Source organism: Panulirus ornatus, chromosome 10 (genome assembly GCF_036320965.1).
Source record: "Panulirus ornatus isolate Po-2019 chromosome 10, ASM3632096v1, whole genome shotgun sequence".
Lineage (NCBI taxonomy): Eukaryota > Metazoa > Arthropoda > Malacostraca > Decapoda > Palinuridae > Panulirus > Panulirus ornatus.
Genome location: NC_092233.1, coordinates 958450 through 974899, shown reverse-complemented (window position 1 = coordinate 974899; position 16450 = coordinate 958450). Strand labels below are relative to the sequence as shown.

General features: G+C 43.0%; 1 protein-coding gene across 1 annotated transcript in view; it reads right to left on the bottom strand.

Annotated features, from left to right (window-relative positions):
* mts (protein phosphatase 2 catalytic subunit mts) overlaps positions 1-16450 on the bottom strand; it is a 97170-nt gene that overhangs the window by 56708 nt on the left and 24012 nt on the right. Inside the window, exon 2 of the mRNA XM_071665392.1 lies at positions 15951-16160. Coding sequence (XP_071521493.1) covers positions 15951-16160 — 210 coding nt within the window. The remainder of the gene's footprint in view (positions 1-15950; positions 16161-16450) is intronic.

Sequence of the window (16450 nt, the reverse complement as noted above, 5' to 3'; positions counted from 1 at the left end):
AAAGCAAAAATGGGTATGTTTGAAGGAATAGTGGTTCCAACAATGTTGTATGGTTGCGAGGCGTGGGCTATGGATAGAGTTGTGCGAAGGAGGGTGGATGTGCTGGAAATGAGATGTTTGAGGACAATGTGTGGTGTGAGGTGGTTTGATCGAGTAAGTAATGTAAGGGTAAGAGAGATGTGTGGAAATAAAAAGAGTGTGGTTGAGAGAGCAGAAGAAGGTGTTTTGAAATGGTTTGGGCACATGGAGAGAATGAGTGAGGAAAGATTTACCAAGAGGATATATGTGTCGGAGGTGGAGGGAACGAGAAGTGGGAGACCAAATTGGAGGTGGAAAGATGGAGTGAAAAAGATTTTGTGTGATCGGGGCGTGAACATGCAGGAGGGTGAAAGGAGGGCAAGGAATAGAGTGAATTGGATCGATGTGGTATACCGGGGTTGACGTGCTGTCAGTGGATTGAATCAGGGCATGTGAAGCGTCTGGGGTAAACCATGGAAAGCTGTGTAGGTATGCATATTTGCGTGTGTGGACGAGTGTGTGTGTACATGTGTGTGGGGGCGGGTTGGGCCATTTCTTTTGTCTGTTTCCTTGCACTACCTCGCAAACGCGGGAGACAGCGAAAAAAAAAAAAAAAAAAAAAAAAAAAACATATATACATATATATGTATATATATATATATATATATATATATATATATATATATATATATAAAAATATATATATATATATATATATAGAAAAACTGGGGGAAGTAAAATGTTTTAGATATCTGGGAGTGGATCTGGCAGCGGATGGAACCATGGAAGCGGAAGTGAATCATAGGGTGGGGGAGGGGGCGAAAATTTTGGGAGCCTTGAAAAATGTGTGGAAGTCGAGAACATTATCCCGGAAAGCAAAAATGGGTATGTTTGAAGGAATAGTAGTTCCAACAATGTTGTATGGTTGCGAGGCGTGGGCTATGGATAGAGTTGTGCGCAGGAGGATGGATGTGCTGGAAATGAGATGTTTGAGGACAATGTGTGGTGTGAGGTGGTTTGATCGAGTAAGTAACGTAAGGGTAAGAGAGATGTGTGGAAATAAAAAGAGCGTGGTTGAGAGAGCAGAAGAGGGTGTTTTAAAATGGTTTGGGCACATGGAGAGAATGAGTGAGGAAAGATTGACCAAGAGGATATATGTGTCGGAGGTGGAGGGAACGAGGAGAAGAGGGAGACCAAATTGGAGGTGGAAAGATGGAGTGAAAAAGATTTTGTGTGATCGGGGCCTGAACATGCAGGAGGGTGAAAGGAGGGCAAGGAATAGAGTGAATTGGAGCGATGTGGTATACAGGGGTTGACGTGCTGTCAGTGGATTGAATCAAGGCATGTGAAGCGTCCGGGGTAAACCATGGAAAGCTGTGTAGGTATGTATATTTGTGTGTGTGGACGTGTGTATGTACATGTGTATGGGGGGGGGGGTTGGGCCATTTCTTTCGTCTGTTTCCTTGCGCTACCTCGCAAACGCGGGAGACAGCGACAAAGTATAAAAAAAAAAAAAAAAAAAAAAAAAAAAATATATATATATACAAATGTACATATTGCAGGGAAATAATGCAAATGACTGGGAGATATATACAAGAAAGAGGCAGGATGTCAAGAGAAAGGTGCAAGAGGTGAAAAAGAGGGCAAATGAGAGTTGGGTGAGAGAGTTTCATTAAATTTTAGGAAGAATAAAAAGATGTTCTGGGAGGAGGTAAATAAAGTGCATAAGACAAGGGAACAAATGGGAACTTCTGTGAAGGGCGCAAATGGGGAGGTGATAACAAGTAGTGGTGACGTGAGAAGGAGATGGAGTGAGTATTTTGAAGGTTTGTTGAATATGTTTGATGATAACAGTGGCAGATATAGGGTGTTTTGGTCGAGGTGGTGTGGAAGATGAGAGGGTTAGGAAGAATGATTTGGTAAACAGAGAAGAAGTAGTAAAAGCTTTGCGGAAGATGAAAGCCGGCAAGGCAGCGGGTTTGGATGGTATTGCAGTGGAATTTATTAAAAAAGGGAGTGACTGAATTGTTGACTGCTTAGTACGCTTATTTAATGTATGACTCATGGTGAGGTGCCTGAGGATTGCCAGAATGCTTGCATAGTGCCTTTGTACAAAGGCAAAGGGGATAAAAGTGAGTGCTTAAATTACAGAGGTATAAGTTTGTTGAGTATTCCTGGGAAATTATATGGGAGGGTATTGATTGAGAGGGTGAAGGCATGTACAGAGCATCAGATTGGGGAAGAGTAGTGTGGTTTCAGAAGTGATAGAGGATGTGTGGATCAGGTGTTTGCTTTGAAGAATGTATGTGAGAAATACTTAGAAAAGCAAATGTATTTGTATGTATTATTTATGAATCAGAAGGAATATGATAGAGTTGGCAGAGATGCTCTGTGGAAGGTATTAAGAATATATGGTGAGGGAGGCAAGTTGTTAGAAGCAGTGAAAAGTTTTTATCGAGGATGTAAGGAATGTGTACGTGTAGGAAGAGGAAAGTGACTGGTTCTCAGTGAATGCTGGTTTGCAGCAGGGGTGTGTGATGTCTCCATGGTTGTTTAATATGTTTATGGATGGGGTTGTTAGGGAGGTGAATGCAAGAGTTTTGGAAAGAGGGGCAAGTATGCAGTCTGTTGTGGATGAGAGAGCCTGAGAAGTGTCAGTTGTTGTTCGCTGATGATACAGTGCTCGTGGCTGATTCGTATGAGAAACTGCAGAAGCTAGTGACTGAGTTTGGTAAAGTGTGTGAAAGAAGAAAGCTGAGATTAAATGTGAATAAGAGCAATGCTATTGTACAGTATGGTTGAGGGACAAGTCAATTGGGAGGTAAGTTTGAATGGAGAAAAACTGGAGGAAGTGAAGCGTTTAAGATATCTGGGAGTAGATTTGGCAGCGGATGGAACCATGGAAGCGGAAGTGAGCCAAAGGGTGGGGGAGGGGGCAAAAGTTCTGGGAGTGTTGAAGGATGTGTCGAAGTTGAGAACATTATCTCGGAAAGCAAAAATGGGTATGTTTGAAGGAATAGTGGTTCCAACAATGTTATATGGTTGTGAGGCGTGGGCTATAGATAGAGTTGTGTGGGGGAGGGTGGATGTGCTGGAAATGAGATGTTTGAGGACAATATGTGGTGTGAGGTGGTTTGATCGAGTAAGTAATAATAGGGTAAGAGAGATGTGTGGTAATGAAAAGAGTGTGGTTGAGAGAGCAGAAGAGGGTGTTTTGAAATGGTTCGGTCACATGGAGAGAATGAGTGAGGAAAGATTGACCAAGAGGATATATGTGTCAGAGGTGGAGGGAACGAGAAGTGGGAGACCCGATTGGAGGTGGAATGATGGAGTGAAAAATATTTTGAGTGATCGGGGCCTGAACATGCAGGGGGGTGAAAGGCGTGCAAGGAATAGAGTGAATCGGAACGATGCGGTATACCGGGTTCGACATGCTGTCAATTGATTGAACCAGGGCATGTAAAGTGTCTGAGGTAAACCATGGAAAGTTGTGAGGGGCCTGGATGTGGAAAGGGAGCTGTGGTTTCGGTGCATTATTACATGACAGCGAGAGAATGAGTGAATGAATGTGGCCTATGTTGTCTTTTCCTAGTGCTACCTCGCGCACATGAGGGGGGAGGGGGTTGTTATTTCATGCGTGGTGGGGTGGCAATGGGAATGAATAAAGGCAGACAGTATGATTTATGTACATGTGTATATATGTCTCTGTGTGTATATATATGTATACGTTGAGATATATAGGTATGTATATTTGCGTGTGTGGATGTGTATGTATATACATGTGTATGTGGGTGGGTTGGGCCATTCTTTCGTCTCTTTCCTTGTGCTACCTCGCTAACACAGGAGACAGCAAAAAAGTACAATAAAATAATAATAATTAACATACTCATGTATGCTGCCTTCATCCATTCCCGCCGCCAACCCACCACATACAAAATGGAACCTACCCCCCCCTCTCCTGGGGAAATGGGAAAAAGAATACCTCCCATATATATATATATATATATATATATATATATATATTTTTTTTTTTATACTTTGTCGCTGTCTCCCGCGTTTGCGAGGTAGCGCAAGGAAACAGACGAAAGAAATGGCCCAACCCCCCCCATACACATGTATATACACACGTCCACACACGCAAATATACATACCTACACAGCTTTCCATGGTTTACCCCAGACGCTTCACATGCCTTGATTCAATCCACTGACAGCACGTCAACCCCGGTATACCACATCGCTCCAATTCACTCTATTCCTTGCCCTCCTTTCACCCTCCTGCATGTTCAGGCACCGATCACACAAAATCTTTTTCACTCCATCTTTCCACCTCCAATTTGGTCTCCCTCTTCTTCTTGCTCCCTCCACCTCCGACACATATATCCTCTTGGTCAATCTTTCCTCACTCATCCTCTCCATGTGCCCAAACCACTTCAAAACACCCTCTTCTGCTCTCTCAACCATGTTCTTTTTATTTCCACACATCTCTCTTACCCTTACGTTACTCACTCGATCAAACCACCTCACACCACACATTGTCCTCAAACATCTCATTTCCAGCACATCCATCCTCCTGCGCACAACTCTATCCATAGCCCACGCCTCGCAACCATACAACATTGTTGGAACCACTATTCCTTCAAACATACCCACCTTTGCTCCCCGAGACAATGTTCTCGACTTCCAAACATTCTTCAAGGCCCCCAGAATTTTCGCCCCCTCCCCCACCCTATGATCCACTTCCGCTTCCATGGTTCCATCCGCTGCCAGATCCACTCCCAGATATCTGAAACACTTCACTTCCTCCAGTTTTTCTCCATTCAAACTCACCTCCCAATTGACTTGACCCTCAACCCTACTGTACCTAATAACCTTGCTCTTATTCACATTTACTCTTAACTTTCTTCTTCCACATACTTTACCAAACTCAGTCACCAGCTTCTGCAGTTTCTCACATGAATCAGCCACCAGCGCTGAATCATCAGCGAACAACAACTGACTCACTTCCCAAGCTCTCTCATCCCCAACAGACTTCATACTTGCCCCTCTTTCCAAAACTCTTGCATTTACCTCCCTAACAACCCCATCCATAAACAAATTAAACAACCATGGAGACATCACACACCCCTGCCGCAAACCTACATTCACTGAGAACCAATCACTTTCCTCTCTTCCTACACGTACACATGCCTTACATCCTCGATAAAAACTTTTCACTGCTTCTAACAACTTTCCTCCCACACCATATATTCTTAATACCTTCCACAGAGCATCTCTATCAACTCTATCATATGCCTTCTCCAGATCCATAAATGCTACATACAAATCCATTTGCTTTTCTAAGTATTTCTCACATACATTCTTCAAAGCAAACACCTGATCTACACATCCTCTACCACTTCTGAAACCACACTGCTCTTCCCCAATCTGATGCTCTGTACATGCCTTCACCCTCTCAATCAATACCCTCCCATATAATTTACCAGGAATACTCAACAAACTTATACCTCTGTAATTTGAGCACTCACTCTTATCCCCTTTGCCTTTGTACAATGGCACTATGCACGCATTCCGCCAATCCTCAGGCACCTCACCATGAGTCATACATACATTAAATAACCTTACCAACCAGTCAACAATACAGTCACCCCCTTTTTTAATAAATTCCACTGCAATACCATCCAAACCTGCTGCCTTGCCGGCTTTCATCTTCCGCAAAGCTTTCACTACCTCTTCTCTGTTTACCAAATCATTTTCTCCAACCCTCTCACTTTGCACACCACCTCGACCAAAACACCCTATATCTGCCACTCTATCATCAAACGCATTCAACAAACCTTCAAAATACTTCAAAATATTATTTATTATTGTTTTTTATTATACTTTGTCGCTGTCTCCCGCGTTTGCGAGGTAGCGCAAGGAAACAGACGAAAGAAATGGCCCAACCCCCCCCCCCATACACATGTATATACATACGTCCACACACGCAAATATACATACCTACACAGCTTTCCATGAGAGGTGCAACTGGAGGGATGTCTGATCATTATCTTGTGGAGGCTAAGGTGAAGATTTGTATGGGTTTTCAGAAAAGAAGAGTGAATGTTGGGGTGAAGAGGGTGGTAAGAGTAAGTGAGCTTGGGAAGGAGACTTGTGTGAGGAAGTACCAGGAGAGACTGAGTACAGAATGGAAAAAGGTGAGAACAATGGAAGTAAGGGGAGTGGGGGAGGAATGGGATGTATTTAGGGAATCAGTGATGGATTGCGCAAAAGATGCTTGTGTCATGAGAAGAGTGGGAGGTGGGCTGTTTAGAAAGGGTAGTGAGTGGTGGGATGAAGAAGTAAGAGTATTAGTGAAAGAGAAGAGAGAGGCATTTGGACGATTTTTGCAGGGAAAAAATGCAACTGAGTGGGAGAAGTATAAAAGAAAGAGACAGAAGGTCAAGAGAAAGGTGCAAGAGGTGAAAAAAAGGGCAAATGAGAGTTGGGGTGAGAGAGTATCATTAAATTTTAGGGAGAATAAAAAGATGTTCTGGAAGGAGGTAAATAAAAGTGCGTAAGACAAGGGAGCAAATGGGAACTTCAGTGAAGGGCGCAAATGGGGAGGTGATAACAAGTAGTGGTGATGCGAGAAGGAGATGGAGTGAGTATTTTGAAGGTTTGTTGAATGTGTTTGATGATAGAGTGGCAGATATAGGGTGTTTTGGTCGAGGTGGTGTGCATATATATATATATATATATATATGAGAGTTGGGGTGAGAGAGTATCATTAAATTTTAGGGAGAATAAAAAGATGTTCTGGAAGGAGGTAAATAAAGTGCGTAAGACAAGGGAGCAAATGGGAACTTCGGTGAAGGGCGCAAGTGGGGAGGTGATAACAAGTAGTGGTGATGTGAGAAGGAGATGGAGTGAGTATTTTGAAGGTTTGTTGAATGTGTTTGATGATAGAGTGGCAGATATAGGGTGTTTTGGTCGAGGTGGTGTGCAAAGTGAGAGGGTTAGGGAAAATTATTTGGTAAACAGAGAAGAGGTAGTGAAAGCTTTGCGGAAGATGAAAGCCGGCAAGGCAGCGGGTTTGGATGGTATTGCAGTGGAATTTATTAAAAAAGGGGGTGACTGTATTGTTGACTGGTTGGTAAGGTTATTTAATGTATGTATGACTCATGGTGAGGTGCCTGAGGATTGGCGGAATGCGTGCATAGTGCCATTGTACAAAGGCAAAGGGGATAAGAGTGAGTGCTCAATTCGCTCCAATTCACTCTATTCCTTGCCCTTCTTTCACCCTCCTGCATGTTCAGGCCCCGACCACACAAAATCTTTTTCACTCCATCTTTCCACCTCCAATTTGGTCTCCCTCTTCTCCTCGTTCCCTCCACCTCCGACACATATATCCTCTTGGTCAATCTTTCCTCACTCATTCTATCCATGTGACCAAACCATTTCAAAACACCCTCTTCTGCTCTCTCAACCACGCTCTTTCTATTTCCACACATCTCTCTTACCCTTACGTTACTTACTCGATCAAACCACCTCACACCACACATTGTCCTCAAACATCTCATTTCCAGCACATCCATCCTCCTGCGCACAACTCTATCCATAGTCCACGCCTCGCAACCATACAACATTGTTGGAACCACTATTCCTTCAAACATACCCATTTTTGCTTTCCGAGATAATGTTCTCGACTTCCACACATTCTTCAAGGCTCCCAGAATTTTCGCCCCCTCCCCCACCCTATGATCCACTTCCGCTTCCATGGTTCCATCCGCTGCCAGATCCACTCCCAGATATCTAAAACACTTCACTTCCTCCAGTTTTTCTCCATTCAAACTCACCTCCCAATTGAATTGACCTTCAACCCTACTGTACCTAATAACCTTGCTCTTATTCACATTTACTCTTAACTTTCTTCTTTCACACACTTTACCAAACTCAGTCACCAGCTTCTGCAGTTTCTCACATGAATCAGCCACCAGCGCTGTATCATCAGCGAACAACAACTGACTCACTTCCCAAGCTCTCTCATCCCCAACAGACTTCATACTTGCCCCTCTTTCCAAAACTCTTGCATTTACCTCCCTAACAACCCCATCCATAAACAAATTAAACAACCATGGAGACATCACACACCCCTGCCGCAAACCTATATATATATATATATGTTTGAAGGAATAGTGGTTCCAACAATGTTGTATGGTTGCGAGGCGTGGGCTATGGATAGAGTTGTGCGCAGGAGGATGGATGTGCTGGAAATGAGATGTTTGAGGACAATATGTGGTGTGAGGTGGTTTGATCGAGTAAGTAACGTAAGGGTAAGAGAGATGTGTGGAAATAAAAAGAGCGTGGTTGAGAGAGCAGAAGAGGGTGTTTTGAAATGGTTCGGGCACATGGAGAGAATGAGTGAGGAAAGATTGACCAAGAGGATATATGTGTCGGAGGTGGAGGGAACGAGGAGAAGAGGGAGACCAAATTGGAGGTGGAAAGATGGAGTGAAAAGGATTTTGTGTGATCGGGGCCTGAACATGCAGGAGGGTGAAAGGAGGGCAAGGAATAGAGTGAATTGGAGCGATGTGGTATACAGGGGTTGACGTGCTGTCAGTGGATTGAATCAAGGCATGTGAAGCGTCTGGGGTAAACCATGGAAAGCTGTGTAGGTATGTATATTGCGTGTGTGGACGTGTGTATGTACATGTGTATGGGGGGGGTTGGGCCATTTCTTTCGTCTGTTTCCTTGCGCTACCTCGCAAACGCGGGAGACAGCGACAAAGTATAAAAAAAAAAAAAAAAAAAAAAAAAAAAAAAAAATATATATATGTGGAGAGGGTGAGTAGGGAGGGGTTGACGGGGCATGTGTTGAGGGTGGGGGGAACAAGGAGAAGTGGGGGACCGATTATATATATATTTATCATTTTCTTTTATTATACTTAATAGGTCTTTTCCATAGCCAGAGGTTGAACCATTATGTGACGTTCATTTTTTCATTCATTTCAAGCTAAAAGTTTGTTTTCTAAATTGTTTCTTACATTTTTCATATGTATATATATGTATGTGTGTGTGTGTGTGTGTGTGTGCGCGTGTGTGTGTGTGTGTGTGTGTGTGTGTATACATATGTATATTATCCCTGGGGATAGGGGTGAAAGAATACTTCCCACGTATTCCTCGCGTGTCGTAGAAAGCGACTAGAGGGGACGGGAGCGGGGGGCCGGAAATCCTCCCCTCCTTGTATTAACTTTCTAAAATGGGAAACAGAAGAAGGAGTCACGCGGGGAGTGCTCATCCTCCTCGAAGGCTCAGAGTGGGGTGCCTAAATGTGTGTGGATGTAACCAAGATGTGAAAAAAGGAGACATAGGTAGTATGTTTGAGGAAAGGAACCTGGATGTTTTGGCTCTGAGTGAAACGAAGCTCAAGGGTAAAGGGGAAGAGTGGTTTGGAAATGTCTGGGGAGTGAAGTCAGGGGTTAGTGAGAGGACAAGAGCAAGGGAAGGAGTAGCAATACTCCTGAAACAGGAGTTGTGGGAGTATGTGATAGAATGTAAGAAAGTAAATTCTCGATTAATATGGGTAAAATTGAAAGTTGATGGAGAGAGGTGGGTGATTATTGGTGCATATGCACCTGGGCATGAGAAGAAAGATCATGAGAGGCAAGTGTTTTGGGAGCAGCTAAATGAGTGTGTTAGCGGTTTTGATGCACGAGACCGGGTTATAGTGATGGGTGATTTGAATGCAAAGGTGAGTAATGTGGCAGTTGAGGGAATAATTGGTATGCATGGGGTGTTCAGTGTTGTAAATGGAAATGGTGAAGAGCTTGTAGATTTATGTGCTGAAAAAGGACTGATGATTGGGAATACCTGGTTTAAAAAGCGAGATATACATAAGTATACTTATGTAAGTAGGAGAGATGGCCAGAGAGCATTATTGGATTACGTGTTAATTGACAGGCGTGCGAAAGAGAGACTTTTGGATGTCAATGTGCTGAGAGGTGCAACTGGAGGGATGTCTGATCATTATCTTGTGGAGGCTAAGGTGAAGATTAGTATGGGTTTTCAGAAAAGAAGAGTTAATGTTGGGGTGAAGAAGGTGGTGAGAGTAAGTGAGCTTGGGAAGGAGACCTGTGTGAAGAAGTATCAGGAGAGACTGTGTACAGAATGGAAAAAGGTGAGAACAATGGAAGTAAGGGGAGTGGGGGAGGAATGGGATGTATTTAGGGAATCAGTGATGGATTGCGCAAAAGATGCTTGTGGCATGAGAAGAGTGGGAGGTGGGCTGTTTAGAAAGGGTAGTGAGTGGTGGGATGAAGAAGTAAGAGTATTAGTGAAAGAGAAGAGAGAGGCATTTGGACGATTTTTGCAGGGAAAAAATGCAATTGAGTGGGAGAAGTATAAAAGAAAGAGACAGGAGGTCAAGAGAAAGGTGCAAGAGGTGAAAAAAAGGGCAAATGAGAGTTGGGGTGAGAGACTATCAGTAAATTTTAGGGAGAATAAAAAGATGTTCTGGAAGGAGGTAAATAGGGTACGTAAGACAAGGGAGCAAATGGGAACTTCAGTGAAGGGCGTAAATGGGGAGGTGATAACAAGTAGTGGTGATGTGAGAAGGAGATGGAATGAGTATTTTGAAGGTTTGTTGAATGTGTCTGATGACAGAGTGGCAGATATAGGGTGTTTGGGTCGAGGTGGTGTGCAAAGTGAGAGGGTTAGGGAAAATGATTTGGTAAACAGAGAAGAGGTAGTAAAAGCTTTGCGGAAGATGAAAGCCGGCAAGGCAGCAGGTTTGGATGGTATTGCAGTGGAATTTATTAAAAAAGGGGGTGACTGTATTGTTGACTGGTTGGTAAGGTTATTTAATGTATGTATGACTCATGGTGAGGTGCCTGAGGATTGGCGGAATGCGTGCATAGTGCCATTGTACAAAGGCAAAGGGGATAAGAGTGAGTGCTCAAATTACAGAGGTATAAGTTTGTTGAGTATTCCTGGTAAATTATATGGGAGGGTATTGATTGAGAGGGTGAAGGCATGTACAGAGCATCAGATTGGGGAAGAGCAGTGTGGTTTCAGAAGTGGTAGAGGATGTGTGGATCAGGTGTTTGCTTTGAAGAATGTATGTGAGAAATACTTAGAAAAGCAAATGGATTTGTATGTAGCATTTATGGATCTGGAGAAGGCATATGATAGAGTTGATAGAGATGCTCTGTGGAAGGTATTAAGAATATATGGAGTGGGAGGCAAGTTGTTAGAAGCAGTGAAAAGTTTTTATCGAGGATGTAAGGCATGTGTACGTGTAGGAAGAGAGGAAAGTGATTGGTTCTCAGTGAATGTAGGTTTGCGGCAGGGGTGTGTGATGTCTCCATGGTTGTTTAATTTGTTTTATGGATGGGGTTGTTAGGGAGGTAAATGCAAGAGTCTTGGAAAGAGGGGCAAGTATGAAGTCTGTTGGGGATGAGAGAGCTTGGGAAGTGAGTCAGTTGTTGTTCGCTGATGATACAGCGCTGGTGGCGGATTCATGTGAGAAACTGCAGAAGCTGGTGACGGAGTTTGGTAAAGTGTGTGGAAGAAGAAAGTTAAGAGTAAATGTGAATAAGAGCAAGGTTATTAGGTACAGTAGGGTTGAGGGTCAAGTCAATTGGGAGGTGAGTTTGAATGGTGAAAAACTGGAGGAAGTGAAGTGTTTTAGATATCTGGGAGTGGATCTGTCAGCGGATGGAACCATGGAAGCGGAAGTGGATCATAGGGTGGGGGAGGGGGCGAAAATTTTGGGAGCCTTGAAAAATGTGTGGAAGTCGAGAACATTATCCCGGAAAGCAAAAATGGGTATGTTTGAAGGAATAGTAGTTCCAACAATGTTGTATGGTTGCGAGGCGTGGGCTATGGATAGAGTTGTGCGCAGGAGGATGGATGTGCTGGAAATGAGATGTTTGAGGACAATGTGTGGTGTGAGGTGGTTTGATCGAGTAAGTAACGTAAGGGTAAGAGAGATGTGTGGAAATAAAAAGAGCGTGGTTGAGAGAGCAGAAGAGATTGTTTTAAAATGGTTTGGGCACATGGAGAGAATGAGTGAGGAAAGATTGACCAAGAGGATATATGTGTCGGAGGTGGAGGGAACGAGGAGAAGAGGGAGACCAAATTGGAGGTGGAAAGATGGAGTGAAAAAGATTTTGTGTGATCGGGGCCTGAACATGCAGGAGGGTGAAAGGAGGGCAAGGAATAGAGTGAATTGGAGCGATGTGGTATACAGGGGTTGACGTGCTGTCAGTGGATTGAATCAAGGCATGTGAAGCGTCCGGGGTAAACCATGGAAAGCTGTGTAGGTATGTATATTTGTGTGTGTGGACGTGTGTATGTACATGTGTATGGGGGGGGGTTGGGCCATTTCTTTCGTCTGTTTCCTTGCGCTACCTCGCAATACGCGGGAGACAGCGACAAAGTATAAAAAAAAAAAAAAAAAAAAAAAAAAAGGTCTCCCGCATAAATGATATAGTGCAAGGAAACAGACAAGGAATGGCCCAACCCTACCACATACACATGTATATACATATACAGCCATACATGCACATATACATAATCATAAATTTCAACGTATACATACATACATAAGTCAATTGGGAGGTAAGTTTGAATGGAGAAAAACTGGAAGAAGTAAAGTGTTTTAGATATCTGGGAGTGGATCTGGCAGCGGATGGAACCATGGAAGCGGAAGTGAATCATAGGGTGGGGGTGGGGGCGAAAATTCTGGGAGCCTTGAAGAATGTTTGGAAGTCGAGAACACTATCTCGGAAAGCAAAAATGGGTGTTTGAAGGCATAGTGGTTCCAACAATGTTGTATGGTTGCAAAGCGTGGGCTATGGATAGAGGTGTGCACCGGTGGGTGGATGTGCTGGAAATGAGATGTTTGAGGACAATATGTGGTGTGAGGTGGTTTGATCGAGTAAGTAATGTAAGGGTGAGAGAGATGTGTGGAAATAAAAAGAGTGTGGTTGAGAGAGCAGAAGAGGGTGTTTTGAAATGGTTTGGTCTCATGGAGAGAATGAGTGAGGAAAGATTGACCAAGAGGATATATGTGTCAGAGGTGGAGGGAACGAGGAGAAGTGGGAGACCAAATTGGAGGTGGAAAGATGGAGTGAAAAAGATTTTGAGTGATCGGGGCCTGAACATGCAGGAGGGTGTAAGGCGTGCAAGGAATAGAGTGAATTGGAACGATGTGGTATACCGGGGTCGACGTGCTGTCAGTGGATTGAACCAGGGCATGTGAAGCGTCTGGGGTAAACCATGGAAAGTTGTGTGGGGCCTGAATATGGAAAGGGAGCTGTGGTTTCGGTGCATTATTAAATGACAGCTAGAGACTGAGTGTGAACGAATGGGGCCTTTGGTGTCTTTTTCCTAGCGCTACCTCGCACACATGAGGGGGGAGGGGGTTGTTGTTCCATGTGTGGCGAGGTGGCATGGGAACAAATAAAGGCAGATAGTGTGAATTATATACATGTGTATATATGTATATGTCTGTGTGTGTATATATATGTGTACATTGAGATGTATAGGTATGTATATTTGCGTGTGTGGACGTGTATGTATATACATGTGTATGTGGGCGGGTTGGGCCATTCTTTCGTCTGTTTCTTTGCGCTACCTCGCTAACGCGGGAGACAGCGACAAAGCAAAATAAAATAATAAATAAAACATACATATACACATGAACATATCCATACTTGCTGTCTTCATTCATTCCCATCGCCACCCCAATACACACGAAATAGCATTCTACCCCAGCAAGGTAGCTCCAGGAACAGACAAAAAGGCCACATTCATTCACACTCAGCCTCTAGTTGTCATGTGTACTGCAGCAAAACCACATCTCCCTTTCCACATCCAGGCCTCACAGACTTTTCCATGGTTTACCACAGACACTTCACATGCCCTGGGACAATCCGTTGACAGTATGTCGACTCCAGTGTATCATATTGATCCAATTTACTCTATTCCTTGCACACCTTTCACCCTCCTGTATGTTCAGGCCTCGATCCCTCAAAATCTTTTTCACTCCATCCTTCCACCTCCAATTTGGTCTCCCAATTTTCCTTCTTACCTCCACCTCTGACACATATATCCTCTTGGTCAATCTTTCCTAACTCATTCTCTCCATGTGACCAAACCATTTCAAAACACCCTCCTCTGCTCTCTGAACCACATTCTTTTCATTACCATACATCTCTCTTACCCTTTCATTACTTACTAGATCAAGCCACCTCACATTACATATTGTCCTGAAACATTTCATTTCCAACACATCTACCCTCCTCTGCACAACCTTATCTATAGCCCATGCCTCGCAACCATATAACATTGTTGGAACCACTATTCCTTCAAATATACTCATTTTTGCTCCGAAATAATGTTCTTGCCTTCCACACATTCTTCAATGCTACCAGAACCTTTGCTCCCTCCCCCACCCAGTGACTCACTTCCGCTTCCATGGTTCCATCTGCTACTAAGTCTTCTCCCAGATATCTAAAACACTCTGCTTCCTCCAGTTTCTCTCCATTCAAACTTACCTCCCAATTAACTTGTCCCTCAGCCCTACTGAACCTAATAACCTTGATCTTGTTCATATTTACTCTCAACTTTTTTCTTTCACACACTTTACCAAACTCAGTCACCAACCTCTGCAAATTCTCACTCAAATCAGCCACCAGCGCTGTATCATCAGCGAACAACGACTGACACTTCCCAAGCCCTCTCATCCACAACAGACTGCATACTTGCATCTCTCTCCAAAACTCTTGCATTCACTTCCCCAACCACCCCATCCATAAAGAAATTAAACAACCATGGAGACATCACGCATCCCTGCCGCAAAACGACATTCACTGGGAACCAATCATTCTCCTCTCTTCCTACTCGTACATATGCCTTACATCCTTGGTAAAAAAATTTCACTACTTCAAGCAGCTTACCTTCCGCACCATATACTCTTAAGACCTTCCACATAGCATCTCTATCAACCCTATCATATGCCTTCTCCAGAACCATAAATGCTACATACAAATCCATATGTTTTTCTAAGTATTTCTCACACACCCTTCAAAGCATACACTTCAGCCACACATCCTCTACTACTTCTGAAACCAATCTGTTCCTATCCAATATGAAGCTCTGTACATGCCTTCACCCTCTCAATCAAAACCCTTCCACACAATCTCCCAGGAATACTCAACAATCTTATGCCTCTGTGGTTTGAATACTCATCTTTATTCCCTTTGCCTTTGTATGATGGCACTATGCAAGAATTCGCCAATCCTCAGGAACCTCACTACAATCCATACAGACAGTGAATATCGTTACCAACCAATCAATAAGTTAAACCCTTTTATAATAAATTCAAATGCAATACCATCCAAACCCGGTGCCTTGCCAGATTTCATCTTCGATGCTTTCACTAACTTTTCTCTCTTAACCTAACCAACCTCACTGACCCCTCTCACTTCACATAAAACCCCGACCAAAACACCCTACATTAGCCATTCTATCATCAAACACATTCAACAAATCTTGAAAGTAGTCCATCTCCTCTCTTCATCCCTACCTGTTATCACTTCCCCCTTCACCATATTATGCACGTTATTTACCTAATTCCAAAACATCCTTTTATTCTCCCTAGAGTTTAATGATACTCTCTCACCCCAACTCTCATTTGCACTTTTTCAATCCTTGCACCTCACTCAACCTCCTGCTGCTTTCTTTTATACATCTCCAAGATTTGCACTCCTTCCTTGTAAATAATACTCATGGTAAAACAATGTCAATGGTTCATGATTTTTGTTTAGATATCTAATCACAAATATACAGGTAACCAGATGTTAAATGAGTGTTCCAATAGTCTGGGACTACCACACAACCATTTGTGTATGATCCTAGAATACAATGAACACATGTATTCCTTACCTTCAAACATACTAGCAAAGTGACAGTCTCTACAGAATAATAGCCTCTATCAACATAATCTCCCATGAAGAGATAATTTGTGTCTGGGGACCTTCCTCCTATTTTAAATAGTTCCATGAGGTCATGAAACTGTCCGTGGACATCTCCACATACTGTGACGGGAGACTTAACTTCTTGTACATTACTTTCCTTTGCAAGTACTTCTTTAGCCTGAAATATACACAATAATATTAGGTAAATGAAACTAATAACTAAAGAAATACACCCATGAAAAAATGAAAACCCAAGTTAAATTCCACCAAAATAATTGTTCAAATATAAAAAAAGAATGGCAGAGACAACTCTATACTCATCAACTATCTACATACATTAAGGTATAACAACCTGTATAAAACTAGATCTATTTATGTGAAATGCAAATGCTCAAATCAATATTTGCTTAAATCTAGTCCTTTCTTTCTAAATCAGTCTAAAAAAATAAGTCTAACATCCATTGCAAG